Source organism: Thermobia domestica, chromosome 7, assembly GCF_964235325.1.
Source record: "Thermobia domestica chromosome 7, izTheDome1.hap1.1, whole genome shotgun sequence".
NCBI classification, from domain to species: Eukaryota; Metazoa; Arthropoda; class Insecta; order Zygentoma; family Lepismatidae; genus Thermobia; species Thermobia domestica.
In genome coordinates this window covers 95,713,212-95,740,760 of record NC_137460.1, presented here as the reverse complement: position 1 = coordinate 95,740,760, position 27,549 = coordinate 95,713,212, and the positions used below count along the sequence as shown (strand labels likewise).

The 27,549-nt window shown below is 37.7% G+C and overlaps 2 protein-coding genes across 3 annotated transcripts in view; one reads left to right on the top strand and one right to left on the bottom strand.

Moving 5' to 3' along the window:
- LOC145690294 (ATP-binding cassette sub-family G member 4-like) overlaps positions 1-27,032 on the bottom strand; it is a 103,006-nt gene extending 75,974 nt beyond the window's left edge. For both annotated transcript variants that reach the window (XM_081765066.1, XM_081765067.1), the window contains exon 1: positions 26,825-27,032. The gene's annotated coding sequence lies outside the window, so the exon portion shown is untranslated. The remainder of the gene's footprint in view (positions 1-26,824) is intronic.
- On the top strand, positions 4,149-4,607 carry LOC145689258 (protein GVQW3-like). The gene has a single exon (XM_081763395.1). The coding sequence runs from the start codon at positions 4,149-4,151 to the stop codon at positions 4,605-4,607; it is 459 nt and encodes a 152-aa protein (XP_081619521.1).
- Positions 27,033-27,549: the final 517 nt, after the last annotated feature.

Below are 27,549 nucleotides of genomic sequence, written 5' to 3'. Positions count from 1 at the left end.
ATTGGCCTATAGGAGGATACTTGATCTTTTTCCAACGTAAGGGTTATTTAAATAGTCGTGAAGAAGAAAATCGAAAATTCGAACCATTAAAACTCTCGTTCATCTTATTATTTTAAGTAGGCCTATATTTTTTTATATACAAATCAATAGGTTCAAAAAATCAAGACGGCACAGTACCCAGCAGTCATTGAATTTTTAACTTATGCCAGATATCCGGATTCATTTTCCGCTGGGACTGTATATGCTTCGAATTCAATAGCCACATCTCATACAGTAATAATAATAAGTAATAAATAAATTTGTAATAGGACGAAAGGGATTTTATTTTTTTATTTTTTATTTTTATTTTTTTTTTATCTTTATAGCACAGAAGAAATACAGTACACCTATTACGCAAAAACACAAAAAAGAAGTCAACAAAAGAACATCAGTAAAACTGCGTCAAATAGTACAAGTTATTACGTCAACTGAACTCAAATACAGGATTCTTTTTGTCAAACATACGTACATTAATTAGAATAAATTGATGAGTACATATGTGTAACATTACACACAATAATTTCACACATAGCAATAACCATAAGTGTACTAAGAGAGAAAGTCGCACATAACCAAATCCAACGAACTCTACTACGTATATGTTTTATTTTACATATACCTTAATTTTCGAAAGGCCTTGGAACATTAAAATGTCAGGAAGTGCAAACTGTTTTATCGTCGGATAACAGGGAAAAGGTGGGAGGAATCACAAAGGAAAAAAGAAATTTACTACGTTTCAGCCGCGTGAAAGTGGAATTTTATATTAAAATGCGTAACAGGAAATAATGTGTATTTAGTACGTCGGAAAAAGCGCATTATAATGAACACGGTGAACGTAAGAGATCATCGAATAGAAGGTTCCTAGTGGTTATATGGTTAGTGTACACGTTTGTGGTGCAGGAAACACGGGTTCAATTCCCGGCGGGAGCTTATGTGATTCGGACCCCATATTAAGCTGCAAGGTCCACGTCTCATATAGCCTACTTGCTAAAAGGGACGCTAAACACGAATCAACAACAACATCAAACATTGAGTAGCATATGCTTGCGTAGCGTCGTATTTTTATGAAAAGAGACTTTCTTAATTTCTGTACCATTAAGGTATTAAGTACCCCACGCCATCTTCATTACCCGATTGCTTTATATGGGGAAGTATTTTTCATTGTCCTTCAAATCAATTGAAATTTTCATTATGTCGTTTTACTGATTTTTCTTCCTTGGGTCTATTTAAAGTAGCCCTTGCTTTGTCAAAATAAATTTGCATTATATATAGTGTTGCCCGAGGGACGAGAAGTGAATTTTAAGCTTCTATAAGAGACGAGACGAGAAATTTCTCGAATCTCGTCTCTGGTGGATCTAGAAGGTAAAAAGCGGTGGTGGGGGATACCACAATGCAGACTATGTTATCTGCTACTCTAAACTTTCAGAAATATATAAATAATACTTCAATTATTTTTGCCACTAAAAAAATGGGGAGCTAACAATGTTGTGGGAACAGTCATATAATGCCTCTTTAATATTTTATAGCGTTGCTCCTGTTTCTTAAATGTATTTATTAAAGATATTTTATTGTTTGCCGTTTGTGCAACATGTAGGCTACATTTCCTGATAATTTTGTGTTCGTATAACAACAATTTGTTATAATTTCATTTGTATTTATTTTACGTCACATAGGTTCATAGGTTGTTCATGTATTCTCGTTTAAAATAAATAATTACATTGCAAGTCTTCAAAATTCAGAAAGATTGCTGGATGCTCATCCCAACACTATACACGAACTGACAAATCGCAACTCTTAAAAAATGTAATAAATTTAGAAAACATGAACCATGGCAACAATTGCAGAGTGCCAGTTGGTCTCTTAAAACATGCGGTGAAAATTAGGAGTGTTGCCAATTCGAAAGATCGAATAATGGACGTTTGGTGCACATTAGAAGCAGTCCTAAAGTCACACTGGTTAATTATAGAACAAAAATAAGCATACCACTGGCTTTTTGGGAAAATTTGCTAATTCGAGGTGTCACATTCTATGGTTTTCATTTTTCAAACTTCACTTTAATTCAAAATGGCGGATTTCAAGATGGCTGCCGTCAAGGATACCCTTACCGTATCACTTCCCTCTAGGCATAATATGTATTACCGAAGCAGTTATCCACTAATTATCATTAATACGCGAGTTAGAAGCGGAGATAAGGGACTTTTGCACGTAGTAAGTGAACAATTAAATGCCTATAACTTTTCCCCAAATAGGTGTATCTCAAATCTAGTTTCACCATTGTCTTCCTGATTAAGTTCTAGCCCGAAATAATGTATCATATTATTCTATTCCTATTTTCAAAATGGCGGGTTTCAAGATGGCTGCCGTCAAGGTCATACCTACCATACAACTTCCCCCTAGGCCTTATATGTATCTACATAGTTGTTCTTTCATTAACGCGACGTTTACAAAAGTTAGTAAGGGACTTCTGCAGTAATCTCTAATAACCACATCACAACTCTTAAAAATTATAAAAAAATAGAAAACATGCACCATGGCAAAAATTTCTGTCATCACAAATAATACATATGTGTCCTCTATCAGCTAGCAAAATTTCATTGAAATCGGAGCCGGACAATTGGGTGATTTCCCTTGTGAGTCTCCTGTTTCTGCGCTGAATCCGCCAGAGCCTCGTAGCCAACACTAGTTTCCATGGCTTAGATCTCAAACACTGATTTAGTGTTACATGATTTATAGTGTATAAACAATTATAAATTGATGCTGCTAAAAGCCAGTTTCATGACAAAAATATTCTCCTATCACACTTGCCCTCGACGCAAGGCAGGACCTTCTATGCACTATAATCCCACTCTGATCTTCTCTAACGTAGGAACTGTCCTTTTTAATATTGTTCAGGATTTGCGGTCTTCTTCCCTTCCCTGTTTTATCTTCTACCATTTCTACTCATCACATTTCTATTAGGCCCAAGACAAGTTCTCAAATAAGGTCATAACGGTCTCCCCACTCAACAAACAAAAAAAAATTAGATTTATCTTAATTTCCCAATTATCTTTAACACTCCTCGTCGTCTCACTTAATATTCATGTAATCAATGACGACATGAGAGAGGGTAAGGGAGCGGGCACCCTTTTCCCTTAGCAACCTCTGTCTCCCCTCAGGCAGGTTGTAATGAAACGAAATGAAATATTTAAGTTTTACGTCCCACAGTTATGATGACGAGGCTAAAGGAGACGGTGATGATGAGAAATTAATGAAATAGTGGAATGAAGAAAATGGGAGGAAACTGGAAAACACCGAAAAAACCAACGCACACGGTATTTGTCCATCACAAAGTTCACTTGGAGCGAGCTGGGATCGAACGGAGGACCCCATGCACCAGAGATATACCACTGAGCCACCGCGGCCCTCCCAGGCAGGTTGTATTGCAATGTGCATCAAGCAATATAAAACTATACTTTTGAAAAAAAAATGTCAGTCCGTCTCCACCCTCCAAGAAACCAAAGCTGGTGCCCATCTCCTCGCAAGGTCCATGATGCACCTGGATAAATTCCCCATAAAATGTCTACTTTTAATTTACTCAACGGCTCTGACCTACAGAAATCTATCTCTTCAGGGCATATCCTTGATTAAACCATGTTCTTTCATCATTTCTATATTTTCCTGTACAATTTTCAGTTACTCTTAAATCTTTTATTTTCTAGTCCCTGCCTGGTTTAATAAAGTCAAATAACGACAAAATTCCTTTGCAAATCTTCATACGGCTCGCCGACAACAAAAAGTTAGTCATATCAGTTTGTGGTATTTCGATATTTATCAACTGACCGATTCATATTTTCATATATTGAAATATCAACTCAACTGATCTATACATCGATATTTTTCAATATTTTGAAATTTATGTAATCATTAATATTTCGATTTTCGATATTTTGATAATTTCGATAAATTTATATTTTGGTTTTTATTATTATTGGTACGAGGGAGGATCAAAAGGTAATGCATCCCTCATATTTTTTCTATTACAGCTACTAATTTGTTTATGTATGACGTTATAGAGGTAGCCTTCCTCTACTTATGTAATCTTTTCTTTTTCTGACTGAGTTATTAGAACCATGGATCTGAAGCTAAAAGAAAGAGTCGTCATCGAATTTTTGGCGAAAGAAGGTTGTCCACCTAAGGAAATCCATATGCGCTTGAAGAATGTTTTTGGGGATGCGTTAATGGACATTAGCATTGTACGGCGTTGGGTGAAGAAGTTTAGCAACGGAGAAACAGAAATCGCTGATAAACCAAGAAGCGGCCGGCCGACATCAATCACAGATTCAAATCGAGAACGTGCTGAGAAATTGATTCGAGGAGACAGGCACATTACAGCTCAGAGTGTTGCTGATGCTTTGAACATCTCGTATGGCTCTGTCCAAGGAATAATTGCTGACTTGGGATATCACAAAGTGTGTGCTAAGTGGGTACCTAAGAAATTGACTGTTGATAATTGGAGGAGGCGAGTGGACATTTGTCAAGAGCTCCTGGACGCATTTGCAGTTGAAAATCAAGACTTCTTCAAAAATTAGGTCACTGGAGATGAGACGTGGGCATACCTGTATGACCCTGAGAGCAAAGGAATTCCACAGTGTTTCTCCCCGTCCCAAGAATTTCAAGTCTTCCAGATCAACCCAGAAGATTAAGGCAACAGTCTTTTGGGATGCACAGGGTATTATTCTTGTTGATTTCCTGCAAGATCGTGCCACAATTGACAGCGAAACCTACGTAAACACACTTCGGTAACTTAAGGAATGCTACGAAAGAAGAAACCACTAAAAGACATTCATTCCATCACACTCCATCACGATAATGCACGCCCACACACGTCATTTTTCACAATTCACGCGATTGCGAAAATGGATTTGTCAGTTGCGCCTCACCCATCCTATGACTGATTTGGCCCCTTATGACTTTTATCTATTTGGTTCTTTAAAAGAACACCTACATGGTTGCCGATTCAATGATTTGGATGAAGTTAAAACAGCTGTAAAATCATGGGTCGAAAAGCAACCTCCTAAATTTTTTCAAAAAGATTTTGATGCCTGGGTTCAAAGATGGCGTAGATGTGTTCAAATTCATGGTGACTATGTCGAAGGGTAGGATCCTGTAGAGGACAGTTCAGGCTATGCTCTGCAATAGCCTGTCTTGTTCTATGTTCATTAATACATTTTTCTGACACAGGAGGCGTTACTTTTTGATCCCCCTCGTATTAAGATATTTCCGATTCTCGATTTTTTAATATTTCAATATTTTTATAATTGAATTTTTAATTCTTCCGATATTTCCGTTATATTATATATTTCATATTTCGAAATTTTTACTATTTCGATGTTTTCGATATTTATTAATACATTTTGATTTTTAATATTTCAATATTCCGATACATTGACTAAGTTTCGACATTTTATCGATATCAAAGTCCGGATATCGCATAGCCAGTGCTATTTGAATACACTTAGGTTTGAATCTGCTTCCGAGGAGCAGTCAAACAGTTTCTTTAGAACAGTATTTCTAATTGGCTCATGTATGACGTAAGAGCGTGGTTTTACAATCTGAGCTAGGACGAAGAGAAAAGGAGAAAAAGAGATAGATAGAATATATTAAACAACTATTGGCAATGCACGATTAGTAATGTATCTGCAAAACCATCGACTACGAATTGTTTGCCTATCATAAGTATCTTATATCAACGGTATATTTATTGCATTCTCCTTGTTCTCTCTGTGCGATTTAATGAGAATACGAGCAACAAACTGTGACATCACAGAGCATCCTGTTGAAAATGACTGCTTTAAAATACCTGATAAAAGAGTTCACCTTTTTATATGCGAAAAGCGAAATTAGTGGAGGACAGCGTAGTGTAGTGGTTAGAACGTTGAATTCAGGTCTGCGTGGTCCCAAGAGTGTTCGGTTTTCGGCTGGTGCTTCCTAATTTTCAGCGTCCACCCAGTGTCGTGAAGCAAAATGAGAAGTCACGTGAATAAAACACGTGACAGCCACTTGGTCATATAGAAAGTTTCTTACATGCCTGTTAGAGACAGGGTGACGCAACGCGTTAACTGTGTTAGTCGCTAGAATAGACGTAGTTCAGTCGGTCGCTAACAGATGGCGTAGGACCGAGTTAGGACCACAAAGGGCTATAATGGCAATTGGTTTAATACTATAGAACTACGTAAGATAAGCATAGAATACCATACAACTTCGATAAACTTTTGATATATATATATATATATATATATATATATATATATATATATATATATATATATATAAACTCGTAAGCTTGCTTATCACAATAGTGAAAAGTTCTAAACTCAAAATGGTAAAAAAAAAAATCATTGAAAAAATATCTTTTAAGACCCGTTATTTTGCTTATTTTCTTTTGCAGCGGCTACTTCTACCTCAGTTTAAAATGTTCCTGTCTTTTCGTGTAACGGATTGCTTTTCGTCAAACACGCAACTGGTTGGTTAACACACGATACCTACACACGAGGGAAAAAAAAAAAAAGGACTTGGTGTTCACATTATTTTCCTCGATATTTCTGTATCTTTAAAATCGCCATCCCATACTATTTAGCATAAGATCATCGCTAACACAAGCTAATAGTGCGAAGTACGCAAGGGTAATGACCGACAACAGCATTTCCTCACTACCACGCCAAAGAAGTATTCGTATTCTCGGAACGTATATAGACTGCATCTACAGAGCAAGAATCCATTAGCATGATTAAAGCACTTTTTTTCTCGTTGCGACTCTGTGAATGAACACGTAAAATATTTCTCTGCTGCAATTTGAATTAACGAAATCAAGATTTATTTTTTATCCTTGAAAGTTGTCACCGTTTCCCTCAGCCTCAGTGCACAATACTGGGGCACTAACTGAAAACTGCATCCCATTTAAACATTCCATCCCACCCCCAACCCCACAGCAGACTACAGTAAATCCTCGGTTTGTGAACAAACCGTTGTACGAACAATTCTTGTGAATAATTTTTGCCCTCGGCTCACGATCAATATTTCGACATACAAACTCGTACACGTACCCAATTCCACACACCTTTTGCGTGTTTGCATAAACATTACTTGTTAGTGTGTTGTATTCCAAAATCATTTTTTGTTCTTTTATGCATTTTAGGTATTTTTCACCTCAAACCTTTTTGTTTAATCTGGTGTTATTTATAACGTTTTGCCAAGAATAAGGATAGTGTTATTATTTTCATCACAAAAATAGCACTTTAAAAAATACATACTGCACCACGTTTCTGTTGCAAAAATGGATGATTTGTATTTACATTGATTTCAATGGGGGAAAAATAATTTCGGTTCACGAACATGTTGGTCGGTTTAAGAATAGCTTTACGGAGCTGATTTAAATTCGTAACCCAGAAGCCCACTGTATTTGCGAACTATATAGCAAGGCATGCGGACTATTCGACAAATTTCATACGGAAGCCCTCTAAATTGACGAACTTTCACACGGTTTTCTTTACAGAGCGACATAAACTTACATATTATATATATATATATATATATATATATATATATATATATATATATATATATATATATAGAGAGAGAGAGAGAGAGAGAGAGAGAGAGAGAGAGAGGGGGGGGGGCAAAAGTAGGTATACTGTCCTGTAAAGTATGACATTTTAGTTTATTTTCTTGGAAGAGAAATAAGGAACAAATAATTAAAAAAAAAACTAAGTCTACCTGAAGGGATAGCAATAAGAAAATTATATAAAATATCATTAGCCGGTCAGTGCGGGATACCTACTTTTGTGCCACACTGTAAATATATAGGTCCCATACATCACCGAGATAACATGTTTTATTGAATGTACCATACAGAATTATAAGCACGACCATATAGAAAACATTAAATCAATAAATAGATAGCTTGTGATTGAATAGGTAGCCGATTCTGGACCAAAAAGCCAGAGAATATTGCGTCAACTGACTGGACGTGTTCTGTCTGTCTGTTCAGAACACTTTATAGGTTGTTCTCACATAATTAGATTCATATCTTGTCCCTGACTTACGGCAACATCATGCAATAGAAACCCTCTCCTCTGGTTTGGCGGATAGCGCGCGCACCACCGAAGCACGGGGACTCGGATCCGATTTCCGGTCGGAAAGCGTGTGCGTGGGTTTTCTCGGGGTTCTCCCGTTTCCTCCCACTTTCTTCATTCCACCATTTCATTCATTACTCATCATCACCGTCTCCTTTAGCCTAACTGGCATAACCGCGGGACGTAAAACTCAAAGATTTCATTTCATTTTTTTCCGGTCGGAAAGCTTTCAAATTTGGAACGCATTACGGTGGTTTCGAGTGTATCTTAAACTTTAGGTCTAGTCGAGTATTACCTCGGTGCTGAGAAGGACGTTTAACACCAACAAATTCACGCAATAGGGATAATTCAAGCATGTTTAATGAAAATCATTTAGTTTTTACCCAACGTTATACTGAAATATCATAAAGTTTTGGTGAATGCATTCGTTATCACCCAAGTTGCATGAAAATTCAATTTTTCGGAAGGTTATCGATAAAAAAAAGAAGAAGAAGAAGAAGAAGAAGTACTTTGTAATCAATTTTGTCCAAATTCTATTTCCAATATTTTCTTTGAAACTAGTATTACATCTATTGCCTGAGCTGAACTCGTTCAGGGGGATCAATACAACCTCTTGTCCAATTTCGTCGCTGATTTCCACCGCAGGCATTAGATCCACTTCTTTTGTTTTAAACAAAACGCGTGCAAATATTAAGAATTTTGATTGTGGGTGCATTTTTTTTATAGCATAGAGTAAATACTCCATTATTCCTGACCTAACCGATTTCAAGTTCAAGGAAGGGAGATAATCGAGAAGTCTCAAAGAAAAAAATGTATATATACGCAGCCTACATCACGAAACCCATATATTTTGAAAAAATAATTCGGAAAATTATTTCATTACCATATTACATAAGTGGGGAGACTTTCAATCAATCAATCTATCTATCTCTCTATCTATCTATCTATCTATACAATTTCATTGACATACTTCAACCGTAAGTAATAGGCCTATTTGGAAAGTCTTAAAGAAACACTCACCACGTTTTATTAAAATTACGTGCATTTTACGAAAATTGTCCCGAAACAGCCAGATGCAAAAATGATTAATCAAATGGTAGAAGCTTGCTTTAATAATACATTTACTGTATTTCAGTTAAACACCTTTATGTGTACTATAAATGTGTGATATTCAGATCATTGCAGCATGTTTTGCATAATAGCAAAGTATATCAATTAATGCATATCGGTGTGTCAAAATATATTTTGTTTTTCACTTTACGAAGCTTTAATATGAAGCCACAAGTGTAGGCCAGGAGAAGCAGAGGAGGTCAAATCGAACCCCGGCCTCGAAAATGGAGTTCATCTGTTATATGTTTATGTTAAACTTGTTTAATACTTACAGCAAATGAAGAGTGATTATAAAACAATATGAAAGAGAAAAATACGATGTCTGAATTTCCTCGTATTTTTTCTTCAACGTGTTACTTATTTATACACATTTAAACTGAAAGTCAAGTAAATAGACTTGCATAAACAAGTTTTCTTTATTGGTACTACATTTCCTATTATTATTATTATTATTATTATTATTATTATTATTATTATTATTATTATTATTATTATTATTATTATTATTATTATTATTATTACGACCCAAGAGGAACGGGAATGGGGAATGGCGGAAACTTCATAACGAGGAACTACATAGTTTATACGGTTTACCCAACATTGTTAGGGTCGTCAAGTCTAGGAGGCTTAGGTGGGCAGGTCATGTAGCTAGAATAGAAGAAAGTAGAAACGCTTTCAAAGTCTTGACTGGAAGACCAATCGTAAAACGACCATTAGGAAGACCTAGGCGCAGATGGAAGGACAATATTAAGATGGATCTCGCAGAGATAGGAATACAAAGTGGAAACTGGATGCAGTTAGCTAGGGGTAGAAGTCAGAGGAGAGCTTTTGTGAACGCGGCATTGAACCTCCGGGTTCTATAGGCCATAGAGTTAGTTAATTAGTTAATTAGTTATTATTATTATTATTATTATTATTATTATTATTATTATTATTATTATTATTATTATTATTATTATTATTATTATTATTTATCAATGAGGAACGAATTTTTTCACAATAGGAAAAATTCCTAGTACAATTATCATTTTTGGCGCCGTGGTGGCTTAGTGGTAGAGCGTGGGGTCTCTGGTTCGATCCCAGCTCGCGCCAAGTGGACTTTGAGGTGGACAAACATACTGTGTGTGGGTTTTCTCAGGGTTCTCCCGTTTCCTCCCACGTTATTCATTCCACTATTGCTTTTATTTCTCATCATCACTTCCCCCTTAGCCTAGCCGGCATAACCTTGGTACATAAACTGAAAGATTTCATTATTTTTTATTTCGTTATTGATAACACTAAAAGAAACTATATTTACTCCAAAATGTTACAATAGCAGGGTGGGGATTAAATTCTAATGTAATCGGTAAAAAGGAGGGAAAGACTATACCAAACATTACTTTGATCTGAAAGGGTAGCTTTAATCATATACATAAATAAGAATTAAATCAATACTAACTGTCTGGCCTGTATTTGGGACCTTATGCCTCCCGTTCTATGAAAATTTTGCACACCTGCCCCGAGTCTCTATCATACAAAACAAAAAACAAAATTCACCACTTCTTCTTCTTCTTCTTCTTCTTCTTTCCCCATGTTCTATAGTGAGGTCGTGGGAGTACCGTGGCTCAATGGTAGAGCGTTTACCTCTGGTGTGTCGGGGGCCCTGGTTTGATCCCCGTTCAAGTAAGTGATTGACTGCAACGTGTCCGTTTCTCGAGGTACTCCCCTTTCCTCCCACTTTCTCATTCCACCAATTCTTCCAACTAGCCTTAATCATCGTCTCCGTTAGCCTAACAAGTATAATTGTGGAACGTTAAACTGAAAGAACTGAAGTGGGGTCGACGTTTCTGATGTTGTTTGTTTCTCCAAAAAGCCCTGTCCCGGAATATTCCCCTGTTAAAACAATTCTTTACTGTACCCAGCCATTTCATTCTTGATCTCTCTCTACATCTCTTCCCATCCACTACCACATGATTCTTCTGATTACGTAGTCATTTATTCTCCGTATCAGATGGTCCGACCATTACTGTACTCTTTCTTGGATCTTCTTAGATATATCTCTACAACCTTCGTTTCTCCTCTTAGTCTCTCATTCCTTACTTTTGTCACTTTTTGTTATCCCACGGATCCAGAGTAGCATTTTTATTTCGGTAACATTCAATATTTTTCTTTTTGCTTTCTTCATTGGCCATGATTCTGTTCCGTGTATCATTGAGGGCTACCACTGTTCTGTAAAACAAACCCTTTTATTCTTTACCGTGATTATGCGATCAAACAGAATGTTACATACTTTCTTCCAATTTTGCCATCCTCCTTGCATTCTGTGTGCTATTTCCAGGTCCAACATATTAGCTTAAATATTTTTTTAAAAAATTCACTTAACTCAATTATTCTCCTTATGGTCTTACTTCCCCATTTCCTTATCCGTTGAACTCGAGATATTTCGTTTACCTTCAACGGAAACTGGGAACGAGAGGAGGGGAGATAATCCAGACCAACATTTTCTTCAGTATAGATCTCCATTGAATTTCTCTCTCTCGTTGATATCCTCTTCTGTCCGCGTAATTTACTTCAGTGTTGTTTTATTAATATGCCGCGCCTACCCTGAACCCGGTCTGCCCTTGTGGTTCATACATAAATATGGGCATCCTGACTGAATTGTTGTCAAGCAGTCTTAAAAGTACTGTACAACCATCAACGAAAAGACTTCACATCTCATACAATACCGTTAAGATTCTTGCTACAAAATTCGTATTTCATATAAGTATTAGTATTTCAGACCAATGGCGTGTAGCTGTAATTGAACAATTTGGTGTGGAAGGGAGACCTTTTATAAAAGAAGATGAGCTCAGCTCCACCTAAATTTAATCCTTGTTTTTAATAAGATTTCTTTCATTTAATAAAATTTGTTTTTAACAAAATTCTTTTTTAATAAAATTTGAAGAGAATTACTAAAAGTAGTTGGTTAATATTATGGCTCCGTCTGACAAAGGATTAAAACAAAAGATTCTGAGGAATTCGTGTTGCTGGATTATGTGGCAAAAGAAATCCGAAGCTACAATGCGAATAAGTTTTAGATATCCATGTGCATACTACTTTAGCACAAACTTCAATATGAATTTTGGGGGCCGCGGTGACTCAGTGGTAGAGCGTTCATCTCTGGTGCTTGGGCTCCCGGGTTCGATCCCAGCTCCCGCCAAGTGAACTTTGTGGTAGACAAACACCGTGTGCGTGGGTTTTCTCGGGGTTCTCCCTGTAGAGTCCGCAAATATCATTCAATATCTGCCCCCCATTTTTTCTTTCTTTTTTTTTTTTTTTTTTGCATTTTATTGCAACAGAATTCGCGTCTCATTCACTTCTTTTAAACTCCAAATTCTGTTAGGAAGTTTTGCTGTTATTTTTCCTAGCCGGAAGCCAGACATCATGTCTGCCTTCAAGTCTCGCCCACGAGTTCCCCCTTTCTGACCTGTAGGTCAAGATCAGTTAAGATAAACATTCTCCCCTTTTGGTTCTATACAGAAGCCTGGTTCTTTTTCTATATTTATGTAGTCTTTTAACAAGTTAGATTATTATTATTATTAGTGGTAGAATACTGTTAAGAAAACCCATATAGTTTTGTGTATCTTTTAAATGTCATTTTCTGCTTCTAGAAAACAAGATTCTTTTTCGTTCTTCGAAACATTAAATATATATGTATGTCTTTGGTGGAAAACAAGTAGATAAACTGTTGAAGGGTCTTGAGTTCATTATGTATAAAACCTTTCAAGTTTATTACTTGAAATCTTTTATGTTTAGTATATGTTTTATAGTTTAAGATCCTGTTTGTACAATTCTCTGTAAATCTAGATGTTAAAATCATTCTTCCAGAGAAAGGGGCTCACACACCTAAACCCAAGGACTACACATCACAAGCACACGCATGCGCACACACAAAATCTTATCTTTTGCCTGGCTCCGCCCAAGGCACCTTGTTCTAGCCAATCTAGATGTTAATGGCATGGCTTGTTCCAATAGCTAGTATCTCCGCCCCTCAGAGTGGAACTCTTCCGAGCTCCTATGCACCCGAAACCGTGCGCAAGGCCAATAATCTTTCTTTTCAGGATACTGGTCCCCCTCGGGCTCCGCCCTAGGTAATTTTTAGATCTCCACGCATGCTCAACCTCTGACCTCACGGTCTTGGTGCAACGTGTGCACACGTTACTATTTTGCACACAGACCGTAAATTGGTGCCGGTTGCACCCCCGATCGAGGCCCTTAAAAACGCGTGTTTTGGGCTCTCTCATCGGACAACGTCCCTCTCCTGAACCCCTCAGAGACGTGCGGCCTACGAGGAGTACGCAATTCGTTAGGTACGTCTCAGTTCAGGAACTTATCACGAAGAAGTCTCTAGTTGTCCAACCCTCTGCCTTCCAACCTCTCTGCCTCCACGGAGGCCGGCCTACTCACTCTCTTGGTTACCTACCTCACTCTCTTGGTTTACCCAGTACTTGGCAATCTGTTTCTGAAAGCTCGATGGCTCAGCCAGGGTTCGCCCATAATTGCTGGTCGGCTTAGGAAACTGACGGTCAAAGTACTACCCTACCTAATCCTCACGGTAACTTGGCAATCTGTTTCTGAAAGCAAGACGGTTCAGCCAGGGTTCTCCCATAATTGCTGATCTGCTTAGGAAACTGACGGCTAAAAGTTACCTCCTTCCGAACTTGGCAATCTACTTCCGCAAGTTTCGCTACAGCCCGGACTCGCTCCAGAAACTGCTGGCAAGCTTAGGAAGTTGACGGCTAAAGTTCTGTCGCGCCCCTATTTGATGTGTGTTTTGACAGACTCTAAGTTTATTGCTTAGCTGGCTAAACACATGGGTAATCAAATAGTTACACCCTGTTTGATGTCTGTTCGCAGACCGGTAGATCAAACGGTAAACCCTTACACCTTCCTTGTTTGATGTCTGTTCGCAGACCGGTAGATCAAACGGTAACCTTAATTCCTTCTGGTAACCAACTTTATTTGATGTCTGCTTAGCAGACCGGTAGATCAAACGGTAACCTTTACACCTACCCTGTTTGATGTCTGTTCGCAGACCGGTAGATCAAACGGTAACCTGTTCCTAACCTCTGGTAGCCTACCCTATTTGATGTCTGTTCTGCAGACCGGTAGATCAAGTAGTATACCCCTTACCTACCTACCCACTAGGACTGATTCGTGCCCTCCCAGTCTAGTGCAGCTTTGTTTTATTGTGAACAGTGCAACAGTTAAGCTTTTTTTTAATCAGTGAAGTTATTTAGTGAGAACTATCTTTGGAACACCGCCACGTAAGTTAAACTCTTATATCGGGTGTTGCAAACTAAGTGTTACAACTCTTGGGAGGTGACTCCTGTCACTGAGACAAGAAAAAAGTTATCTTGAACTTTCGGCTATCGGACATAGTTTCGGATCTATAAGGTGCCGAAAGCGTGGGAAAATGACTTTCGGACGCCAATAGTTTGGAAACTATCCAACGTAAATAGGGCGGGTAAAAAATTCACTGAAGAAGTCATACCTGCTGTATTGAATTTTGCATGTTTCACAATCCTACCATGCACGCGCAAGGGATTCCCCAAAGGAACGTAGGGAGTCCCGAATAATCTGCCAAATGAAAATTGGTCTAAATGGATATGAATTGATAGGGTTTCTACCAGGCAACAATAATTCGTTTGTATTGAGTCGATATCTGGAACAAATACAAAATGGCGGACATCTTCATGCCCGTTGTGTGTGGTTGCATAATCGCCAGGTACGGATTCTGGCCAACAGTGATGTTATGAGTATTACGTGTAGATAATTTGTTCTCAAATGTTCTAGAAAGACATCTGGAGTGTCGGTAGAAAACAACAGATGAAGCAGGGTGGTTCACATGTGTGGAAACACTTAACGGAAAATGCCCAGAAATGCAGTCATACTAAGCAAACGTGAGTTCAAAGCTTCGGAAATGTAAGGAATAGCATCAAGAACATGAAAGCCATTGCCGATCCACCAATAATATTCCCTCAATCCGATGCAATATGATGTGCGCGGTTGCATACCAATAAAGATGCAACAACTGAGGCCAAGTTGAAATTGTGCAAAGGGACTCACAAAGAAACTGGCTAAACTAAATGAATGTCACTAGTGGGATCGCATGATCGATATTGAAATGTGACCAATGTGTGTGTTGATATCAACATATAGCTAATGGACAAATGTCAACATGTCCCACTACTGTTGGGACACCGTCCCACGTGCGAAAAATAGGAAAATAACAATTCGGGTCTTGAATCTGAGGCCGTGGGCTCCCAGTAGTTTTGGCGACTGTGACCACGCGAGCGAAAGCGAACGCTCTAGCCCTGAGGCTTCTAGGGAGCCTCCCTTTCTCTTTTTTCATTTCTTTGAGGAGTACCCACTTTGTTTGGCAAGCGCTCTTGTACAGCCTCCCGACATGCTTGGGTGTTTCATTTTATTCCTACTGCACAGTTGTAAACAATCAGAGCTTTGAGATATTTCTTACTATTTCTCATGCCGTTTTATTTTCCATATGTATGGTGTTCCAGCAGTAGTGTTACATGTGCCAAATTGGTTCATTTTTGTCTTTGACTTGGCACTGTGTGTAACATACGAATTTCTGGAGGTATTTTCCTATATTGACGTGGGACATAACACAAGACAGAAGACTTGGGACATGATGCAAGTTTGTTATTTTCACACTGTATCAGAATTTGAACCATGGATTAAGATATTTCTTTTTATATGTGTCGAATGTGGGACAATGTCCCAAACAAAGAGGGACATTGGTACAATTTTGTTCTAGTTACGTTCTACCAAAAAGTGTACCAAATGTATTAGCAGAATGTACAACGTTATTTTTCTAGTTTTATATCGATCGACGATATCGATCATGCAATCCCACTAGTGACATTCATTTAGTTTAGCCAGTTTCTTTGTGAGTCCCCTTGCATAATTTCAACTTGGCCTCAGTTGTTGCATCCTTATTGGTATGCAACCGCGCACATCATATTGCATCGGATTGAGGGAATATTATTGGTGAATCGGCAATGGCTTTCATGTTCTTGATGCTATTCCTTACATTTCCGAAGCTTTGAACTCACGTTTACTTAGTATGAGTGCATTTCTGGGCATTTTCCGTTAAGTGTTTCCACACATGTGAACCACCCTGCTTCATCTGTTGTTCTCTACCGACACTCCAGATGTCTTTCTAGAACATTTGAGAACAAATTCTCTACAGGTAATACTCAGAACGTCACTGTTGGCCAGAATCCGTACCTGCGATTATGCAACCACATACAACGGGCATGAAGATGACCGCCATTTTGTATTTGTTCCAGATATCGACTCAACACAAACGAATTATTGTTGCCTGGTAGAAACCCTATCAATTCATATCCATTTAGACCAATTTTCATTTGGCAGATTATCCGGGACTCCCTACGTTCCTTTGGGGAATCCCTTGCGCGTGCATGGTAGGATTGTGAAACATGCAAAATTCAATACAGCAGGTATGACTTCTTCAGTGAATTTTTTACCCGCCCTATTTACGTTGGATAGTTTCCAAACTATTGGCGTCCGAAAGTCATTTTCCCACGTTTTCGGCACCTTATAGATCCGAAACTATGTCCGATAGCTAAAAATTCAAGAGAACTTTTTTTCTTGTCTCAGTGACAGGAGTCACCTCCCAAGAGTTGTAACACTTATTTTGCAACACCCGATATATATATACACAGTACTTACACTATCGCCCCGGCTCTGGTTCTTGTAATTTGCTTAGAGCCAATAAACTGCAGGCTTACTGCAAGGAACATATTTGTCGAGTTTTGTTTCAAGAGATACCCCAAAGGATTGTTTGGTTATCAAACCTTAATCAGGATAACGATTCCATTGTTTCCACTAGAGGTTAAGTCTTGGCCCAGGCCAACGCTACCGTGTAATACTAAGATTCTTTAGACTGTTTTGATAGCTGAGTTCCTGTTTACAGTATAACTTTGCCGCTCGAGTTATAGTGGGTGTTTTGCAGAAACTTTGGTTGACTAATTAGAAGTATTTTGGTAAATTACAAAACTCTCTTGTGTGGGTGCCGGTCTACGCAAACGCATACCGCCGGCCCGCCACATCCCGTTTCCTCCTACTTTCTTCATTCCACCATCTCATTCATTACTCATCATCACCGTCTCCTTTACCCTAACCGGCATAACCGTGAACTCAAAGATTTCATTTCAATATGAATTTGTATTCATATTTTCTTAATATGGGATTATATATATATATATATATATATATATATATATATATATATATATATATATATATATATATATATATATATATATATATATATATATATATATATATATATATAGTACCATTTGGAAGGGAACCGGTAACATCCCCCTGTACATGCCACTGGTCAGCATATCGGCTTCCGATTTCCGTTGTGTTTCTAGAATGGAAGTCACTACAAGAATGCTTCCTAAGTATACAGGTTCGATACTGAATGTGAATATTCTACACGTTCACATAGAATCAAATTCGGAACCATCAAAGTACGCATGCAAACAACTCGATTGAACAGTTAATTTGTGAAGATGAAAAAATTAAACAAAATTTTTCAGTTTAACGTCCCACATGTCCTTTAGGCTCAGGGAGGCATAATTAAGGCAAATGAATGATTATGGAAGATTTAGTAGAATGAGAATGTGGTAGGAAACATGAGTACCCACGGTCACCCACGGACACGATTGTGACGATGAAATTATTTTCTTACGGATGGGAAGAACACGAGCTAATTAAATTTTATTTATCATGACAATTATTCTTTCGTATTACTAATTTAATAAATGGACTCCCTCGTGGCTACATGATTAGCGTACGCGTTTCCGCCGCGAGACACCCGAGTTAAATTCCCGACGGGGGCTCATGTGCTTCGGAGACGGACCCCAAGTTAAGTTGTGGCTTCATGTTTCATATAACCTCGGTGCTGCTAGGAATGTTAAATTTTTAATCCAACCAATTTTTAATCTAAGTAAACAACCAGCGTAAGTCATGCTAACTTATGTTACAATATGAGAAACTTTTAAAAAGAGGATATTTCAAGATTTCACAAAATATATTGACTTCGACAGATCTCTTAAAGAACATAGCAAGAAAAGAAAATAAATAAAGTTTTAGAATACAGATTACGTAAAGTAGCGTTTTTCTTTTCTTTCGCGCTTACAGCTGGATACTGAATACTGCAACAAGATTTAATATTAATAAACTTTGGTAATAACACTATGAGGATAAACGCGAATCTTACATTAACCATGTATTTGGTATGAATAGTCACCAAATTATCTGTTGACGGTATTAATGGATTGACCACATTAAGGAACTCGGCCGAAAAAGCCGACAGTAAAGAGGATAACGCGAATCTTACATTAACCATGTATTTGGTATGAATAGCCACCCCATTATCTGTTGAAGGTATTACTGGATTAACTACATTAAAGAACTCGGCCGAAAAAACCGACAGTAAAGAGGATAACGCGAATCTTACATTAACCATGTATTTGGTATGAATAGCCACCCTATTATCTGTTGAAAGTATTACTGGATTAACTACATTAAAGAACTCGGCCGAAAAAACCGACAGTAAAGAGGATAACGCGAATCTTACATTAACCATGTATTTGGTATGAATAGCCACCCCATTATCTGTTGAAGGTATTAATGGATTAACTAAATTAAAGAACTCGGCCGAAATAACCGACAGTAAAGAGGATAACGCGAATCTTACATTAATCATGTATTTGGTATGAATAGCCACCCATTATCTGTTGAAGGTATTAATGGATTGACCACATTAGGAACTCGGCCGAAATAACCGACAGTAAAGAGGATAACGCGAATCTTACATTAACCATGTATTTGGTATGAATAGCCACCCTATTATCTGTTGAAGGTATTAATGGATTAACTACATTAAAGAACTCGGCTGAAATAACCGACAGTAAAGAGGATAACGCGAATCTTACATTAACCATGTATTTGGTATGAATAGCCACCCCATTATCTGTTGAAGGTATTAATGGATTAACTAAATTAAAGAACTCGGCCGAAATAACCGACAGTAAAGAGGATAACGCGAATCTTACATTAATCATGTATTTGGTATGAATAGCCACCCATTATCTGTTGAAGGTATTAATGGATTGACCACATTAAGGAACTCGGCCGAAATAACGACAGTAAAGAGGATAACGCGAATCTTACATTAACCATGTATTTGGTATGAATAGCCACCCTATTATCTGTTGAAGGTATTAATGGATTAACTACATTAAAGAACTCGGCTGAAATAACCGACAGTAAAGAGGATAACGCGAATCTTACATTAACCATGTATTTGGTATAAATAGCCACCCCATTATCTGTTGAAGGTATTAATGGATTGACCACATTAAGGAACTCGGCCGAAATAACGACAGTAAAGAGGATAACGCGAATCTTACATTAACCATGTATTTGGTATGAATAGCCACCCTATTATCTGTTGAAGGTATTAATGGATTAACTACATTAAAGAACTCGGCTGAAATAACCGACAGTAAAGAGGATAACGCGAATCTTACATTAACCATGTATTTGGTATGAATAGCCACCCCATTATCTGTTGAAGGTATTAATGGATTAACTAAATTAAAGAACTCGGCCGAAATAACCGACAGTAAAGAGGATAACGCGAATCTTACATTAATCATGTATTTGGTATGAATAGCCACCCATTATCTGTTGAAGGTATTAATGGATTGACCACATTAAGGAACTCGGCCGAAATAACGACAGTAAAGAGGATAACGCGAATCTTACATTAACCATGTATTTGGTATGAATAGCCACCCTATTATCTGTTGAAGGTATTAATGGATTAACTACATTAAAGAACTCGGCTGAAATAACCGACAGTAAAGAGGATAACGCGAATCTTACATTAACCATGTATTTGGTATGAATAGCCACCCCATTATCTGTTGAAGGTATTAATGGATTAACTAAATTAAAGAACTCGGCCGAAATAACCGACAGTAAAGAGGATAACGCGAATCTTACATTAATCATGTATTTGGTATGAATAGCCACCCATTATCTGTTGAAGGTATTAATGGATTGACCACATTAAGGAACTCGGCCAAAATAACCGACAGTAAAGAGGATAACGCGAATCTTACATTAACCATGTATTTGGTATGAATAGCCACCCTATTATCTGTTGAAGGTATTAATGGATTAACTACATTAAAGAACTCGGCTGAAATAACCGACAGTAAAGAGGATAACGCGAATCTTACATTAACCATGTATTTGGTATGAATAGCCACCCCATTATCTGTTGAAGGTATTAATGGATTGACCACATTAAGGAACTCGGCCGAAATAACGACAGTAAAGAGGATAACGCGAATCTTACATTAACCATGTATTTGGTATGAATAGCCACCCTATTATCTGTTGAAGGTATTAATGGATTAACTACATTAAAGAACTCGGCTGAAATAACCGACAGTAAAGAGGATAACGCGAATCTTACATTAACCATGTATTTGGTATGAATAGCCACCCCATTATCTGTTGAAGGTATTAATGGATTAACTAAATTAAAGAACTCGGCCGAAATAACCGACAGTAAAGAGGATAACGCGAATCTTACATTAATCATGTATTTGGTATGAATAGCCACCCATTATCTGTTGAAGGTATTAATGGATTGACCACATTAAGGAACTCGGCCGAAATAACCGACAGTAAAGAGGATAACGCGAATCTTACATTAACCATGTATTTGGTATAAATAGCCACCCCATTATCTGTTGAAGGTATTAATGGGTTGACCACATTAAGGAACTCGGCCGAAATAACCGACAGTAAAGAGGATAACGCGAATCTTACATTAACCATGTATCTGGTATGAATAGCCACCCCATTATCTGTTGAAGGTATTAATGGATTGACCACATTAAGGAACTCGGCCGAAATAACCGACAGTAAAGAGGATAACGCGAATCTTACATTAACCATGTATTTGGTATAAATAGCCACCCCATTATCTGTTGAAGGTATTAATGGATTGACCACATTAAGGAACTCGGCCGAAATAACGACAGTAAAGAGGATAACGCGAATCTTACATTAACCATGTATTTGGTATGAATAGCCACCCTATTATCTGTTGAAGGTATTAATGGATTAACTACATTAAAGAACTCGGCTGAAATAACCGACAGTAAAGAGGATAACGCGAATCTTACATTAATCATGTATTTGGTATGAATAGCCACCCATTATCTGTTGAAGGTGTTATCGGATTGACTACATTAATGAACTCGGAAGAAATAACCGCTCCAGCTGTCTATTGGGAAAAAAACAGAATTTAAAAATTTGCTTACCTTCAACAGTTATCTTGTGGAGTAACAGACGGTCGGACATATTAGCAATAGGATTTTATACAACTGACTGCGTGTTCCTAATATTCCATTTCTCCATTTTACTTTTTTTTAAAAAAAAAGCGCCATTCTTAGGTTGCGTAAAAGAGGACATTTAATTGAAGAAAGTTGATTGGAAAACGTGTCACAACTAGAAATAAAAATAGCTCCTTCGTAGCATATACCGGTAGGGTAACAGTTACATTTTAAGCAACAAAAACGCTGAAAATAGATCCGGAGCTCCTTTGTCGCTCAGGGGTTAGCGTACACGCCTTTGGCGTGGGATACCTGGGTTCGATTCCCGGCGGGAGCTCGTGTGGTTCGGATTCCACGGTAATCAGTAGGTCCATGTCACATAAAGCATCGCTGCTGAAAGGGACGTTAAACTCAAAATCAACTCAACTCAACTGAAAGAAGATACCTCAATGGGTACTGGAGACCCTGAATTCATTACGAATCAGGAGAAACACAGCACAACAGTAGCATCAGAGACAAGAATGTGATGGTCCTCTGTGGTACAGCAGTGAGAACGCTGGCTCAGTGGTAGAGCTCTCATCTACGGTGCAAGAGGTCACTGGTTCGTGGTGGGTAACATCACGTCAGTGGATTCTCTCGGTAATTACCGTCTCTCCCAGATTCTCATTTCACCAATTTTGCATTGCCATTCACTTTCATTAACTATCGTTTCTTTTAGCGTATAGAGCATATAACATGGGACGTAAAACTACAAATTTCATTTCATCTAATTTCTGTGGTAGCATTTCATCTCAATAATTCTACTGCAGTGACATGAGAACGTACGCAAGAACATGGGAACCGAGAGTATTATACATAGAAACACAGTGCTGATTTCTTATTACTCTCCAGGGGAGGGGGAATTTAAATACAACAGGTTGAAAGTATTCCCCCTAAGTGTAACATGATTTGTTAAAATATCTGAAACGTGTTTTGAGACTTGTACAGCTCGTTCATTAACAGATGAACTTACACACTATAAAGGAACTTTTTTTTTTTTTTGGTTCTCCGTGGAGAGGGCGCCGAAGATTCTGTCTCCACTATTGATGTGTAGCCTATGAATGGTTGGTTGGTTTTGAGTTAAATGTGAAACGCTCTTTTTAAACACCAAGGATATATCATGTGAAACAGCCTTACAGCTTAACCTAGGATCACATGCGCTCCTATCGGAAATCTAATCCTTCTCGCTGGTCTAATGGACAGCGCATGCACCTTTGGTTCTCGTTGTCCTAGATTCGATTCCTGGAGGCAGAGTGTTAACATTTCAACGCGTTACAGTGTTTTGAATTCCACCTTAAAATTGTACGTATACATCCCACATAGCCTCGGTGCTGAAAAGGGACGCTAAATTTTAACAAATAAACAAGCTTAGTGAAAATCGAAGCCGGGTCTGCCAAATACGCAAACGCTAACTATAATGAACGGTGAGAACAAGTTATATCGAGTGGTTGTTTCCGAGTTTAGCGTCTCGTTCAGTAGCGATTCTATATGAGATAAGGATCTACACTTTAACTCGGAGTCTGAATCATATGAACACCCATCGGGAACCGAACCTGGATTTCACGTGCCGAAAGTGTGTACGCTAATCATATATTCACAAAGAAGTTCAGGTGATATCGAGATTAGAATATTACAAAAAGTCGTAAGCTTGTGCATTATATGAAGTTGGGACCATCACAATTCTTAAATTCACCCTGGCTAGTTTCAGTATTTTTATGCCGATAATGTGTGCCTTTATTTACGAAGCATCCAGATACGGGTTGGAATTGTGACATCAATTTATAATAGAACCATTACCGAACAACAACAATAACAACAATGGAAAAATAGAACTCTCACATGGCTGACCGGTTAGCGTACACGCCTTTGGAGTAGGAGACCCGGGTTCGATTTCCGGAAGGAGCTCATGTGGTTCGAATTCCACGTGGTTAAGCTATAGATTCACGTCTCATATAGCCTCGTTGTTGAAAGACACGCTATACTAAAAATCAGAATCAACAATGGAAAATAAAGTGTCAGTACTGGTATTTAAAGTATCATCCCGTTATTCGTCTGGGGGATTTGAAGAAATTTTCCATTAACAACTTCTGTCACAATGGCTGGTCCACTGGACTAGAACAAAAAGATGTCTAGTAGAGAGGCAAAATCACTAACCTCGTACATCTGCTTGGAATTGAATTTGTCAGAATGGGAAGACATTCCAGAACTACGAGGTAGAGAAAGAACTACAGACAGGATAAAATTGATTGCATCACATACAAGACTACTAACAGAGCACATTTCCCAATTATCGATTAGAATTTAATCTTCTTTTTCAGCACCGAGGTTGTATGAAACCAACCCTTCTGCTTAAAAAGTACTATTCAGATTTGCATCCGAGACAGATAATCACCAGGAATCAAATCCGCGACCACACGCATATAAGGCACGCACTGCAACCATTAGCGATATGAACTGTCGTTTTACATCCCATGTTTGTACTCTGTAGGCCAATTGAGACGGATGAATAATGCTAGAGAATTATGAAATAATCGGTGGAATAAGAATGTGGAAGGAAATCGGACAAACCCGGTAAAACCCACGAACATGATATTGTCCATCACAAAATCGTGTGGTCGAGGATCGAACCAGGGATCTCTCAAACCAGAAGTGAGATCTCTACCACTGAACTACCCTTTTTTGCGACAAAGAAGCACATTGATTCTTCTGTATGGCATCAATAAAAACGGAAAGTGGAAGTTTGACATCCAATGCCAGACACACTGAGTTATCTCTATGATTCTGTTTGCCTATGTCAAATCTTTCGTAAACAAGACCTCTCTCATATTGTTTGTCTCCGAAAGTACCAATGACCCTGGTTCGATTCCCGACGGAAGGTAAGTAATGTGGTTCGGACCCCATGTTAACTGTAGGCTCAAGTCTTATATAGTCACGTTGCTAACTGGGACGCTAAAATCCAATCTAACCAAAAAAAAAATTCAAAATTAAGTAACAATATTTTTTATTATTATTATTATAGAGGCTACATCTTGTGCTTAATGACAGCGTGCTCATCCAAATCTGGAAACCATAGAGCAATAAACTATTGTCATGAGTTTCTTACCAAAAAGAAGAAGAAGAAACTCATGACAATAGATTACTAAAAGAGTACACTTTTTCTGCTGGCTCAGAAATCCAAATCTGTATAAATGCACAAATTATATAAAGAACAATCAGTGTGTGTGTGTGTGTGTGTGTGTGTGTGTGTGTGTGTGTGTGTGTGTGTATTATAGATGTTCTTCTGCAGTTTCCCCCTACATTTTCATTTCACCAATGCTTCTATTGCATTTCACTTATCATTAATCATTCGTCTTCATTGGCCTAAAGAACATCGTGGAATACATTTCAATACCTCTCATTTTTATGGTAGCATCTCTTGCAGTGACAGGATGAGGAAGGCAAAAATATACATACATAAATGCACAATGCTGATTTCAGGTTACTCTTCCCCCCAGAGGAAGTCTTTAAATACAAGGGTGTTGAAAATAATTATCCGAAAGCGTAACATGATTGGTTAAAACATCACAAAGTGCGTTTCTGGGTTTATTACCGTTCTTCCATTCACATAGGGCCTACCTCATTTTTGGTTCTGCGTGGAAAGAGGCCCGAAAACTGTCTCCGCTACTGACGTATAGCGTATGAATACTTGGTTCGTGTTTAGTTAAAAGCAGGTCCTTTTTGAAGACCAGAATAAAGCAATAAATATCTACTTCTTACATTAAAAAAATCTTGCAATAGATTACTAAACGAGTACACTTTTGTGCATAGGGGTGGTTTAGGAATTCAATATCCTCTTTCCCACACCTGTGGGAATGCACGAATTAAACAAAGAAAAAACAGTATGTATATTATATACGTAAATTTAATCTTGCAAGTAAGTTAGATTTTTTTCCTATGGCGGCAGGCATTAATATTTGGACCACCCTGAAAAAGTAGGCCTATATGAAGTTGGGCTCCCTATTAAAATGTAAAATATGACGAAATTTGGGTCCCTAGAGTTTAAAATCTTATTAAACTGTCTTATTACTTCTCGAGGCTCTAGTTAGCGTTTAATTGATGTAGATCCCAGATTAAATTTCTACTTGGCCTTAGGGAAATATATTTCATTCGGATGATGGGGCAGGCAGCAGCATTTTAAATTATTTTCAGTTCTTTTGAAAATGGTATGGGTGAGCTCATCTCGTGTTTCACAAGTAAAATTGAGGGAGCAATATTTTAAACAAAGCCTTCGGAAATATATGTTATATCTGCGGCCCTAATAATACACGTTTCACTAAAATGGTCACAATTCACATTTTGCTTTATATATATTATGTGATGAACCAACTTCAGTTATCCATTCATGTCCGTGTCGTGTCAGATGAAGAGTAAGAAAGGCTTATATGAAAGTGGACTCTTCTCAAACGACGCGGAGGTTAAATGGAAGGGCAGTTGCCCCCTGCCCCCACAAGTTGAGGTCGTGGTCTTGCCTCCTCTTCTTTCTCCCTCTCAAAAAAAAAAAAACTTAAAATTTAGATATATTTACTTGAAAAGGCTCAAAAATTACAAGAAAGAAAATTTCCTCAATCTAGTAAGAAGAAATAAGAACACCAAAAAAATAAGCTTATTCCCTTCCTATTGCTAGATATTTAATAATATTTTTAGACTAACTAAATAAGTTAAATTCTTAAAGCAGGGGCGCCCACAAAGGGAGTCTATGACGCAAACTGCGTCATTGAAATATTTGGGGGGTTAAAAATCTATATAAATATGTTTGAGGGGGTGTAAAAATTAATTGAAAATATTTTTTTTCATGGACCTACGGATAGACAATTGGGAGGCTGCGTCGTGGTCATAAGGAGGGGGGGGGCACCACTGCTTAAAGAGAAGCGATTTAAAACTAATTATGAATTTAAAATATTGGATGAGAATATTTCAAGTTCATAACAAAATATAAATAAAATATGCTAAATATAGGTGAAGTTCTTTCGCTTTTAGAATGTAAACAAAGGAACTTGATCACATACTATGTTGTAATTATTACAAATAATAAATAAATAAAAGGTACAGTACCTTACTTTAAAATAAGAGTTAGAGATGAGATCTCGAAATACTATTCACCCATGACGGAAATATTATAAGTTTTCTTTCATAATATCACACACATATGAGCGTACGTAAACAAAAACACAAAGGAGTCTCTCACACACAGAGAAAATTAAAAAACAAATGACACTCGGTTCGCACCTGCACACGATACATGCTAACTGACAACTGTAACAATCAGCTGATTCAACTTTCACTCGGTCTCGTGCACCGAAGCTGAACGTGAGCGGTGGCGCTAGTATCGCTTTGTTTCAGTGCAACTTCTCTCTGGCCTTCCAACTGTAAGGTCTGTATTTATACAGAAAAGCATAGAAGTTTCGATCTTATACATGTATCCCTGTACGTTCTATTTATGCTTAAAATGCCTTTTAGTACAAGCTTTTCCAGTGCACTTTCAGTACATGTGTACTTAGAGATCTCAGTTCGGAGGAAGTAAGATTGATTCATCTTCGAGCTCCGGGTCAGCTTTTTTTTTTTTTTTTTCGCATGCTCCCTGCGAATGTTTGAGAAAAAAAATCACGGCATTGTTCATGAGAAGTGGGAACACCAATGTTAAGAAATGTATACGTATTTTTACATATAGTACGTCGTCTGAAATGACAAGAGTCGTAAATTTATTCAACACTTTTTTTAAAGTAATGATTACGTAATGTAAATTTTATGCACTGAAGATTTTTAATATAACTTCTTAG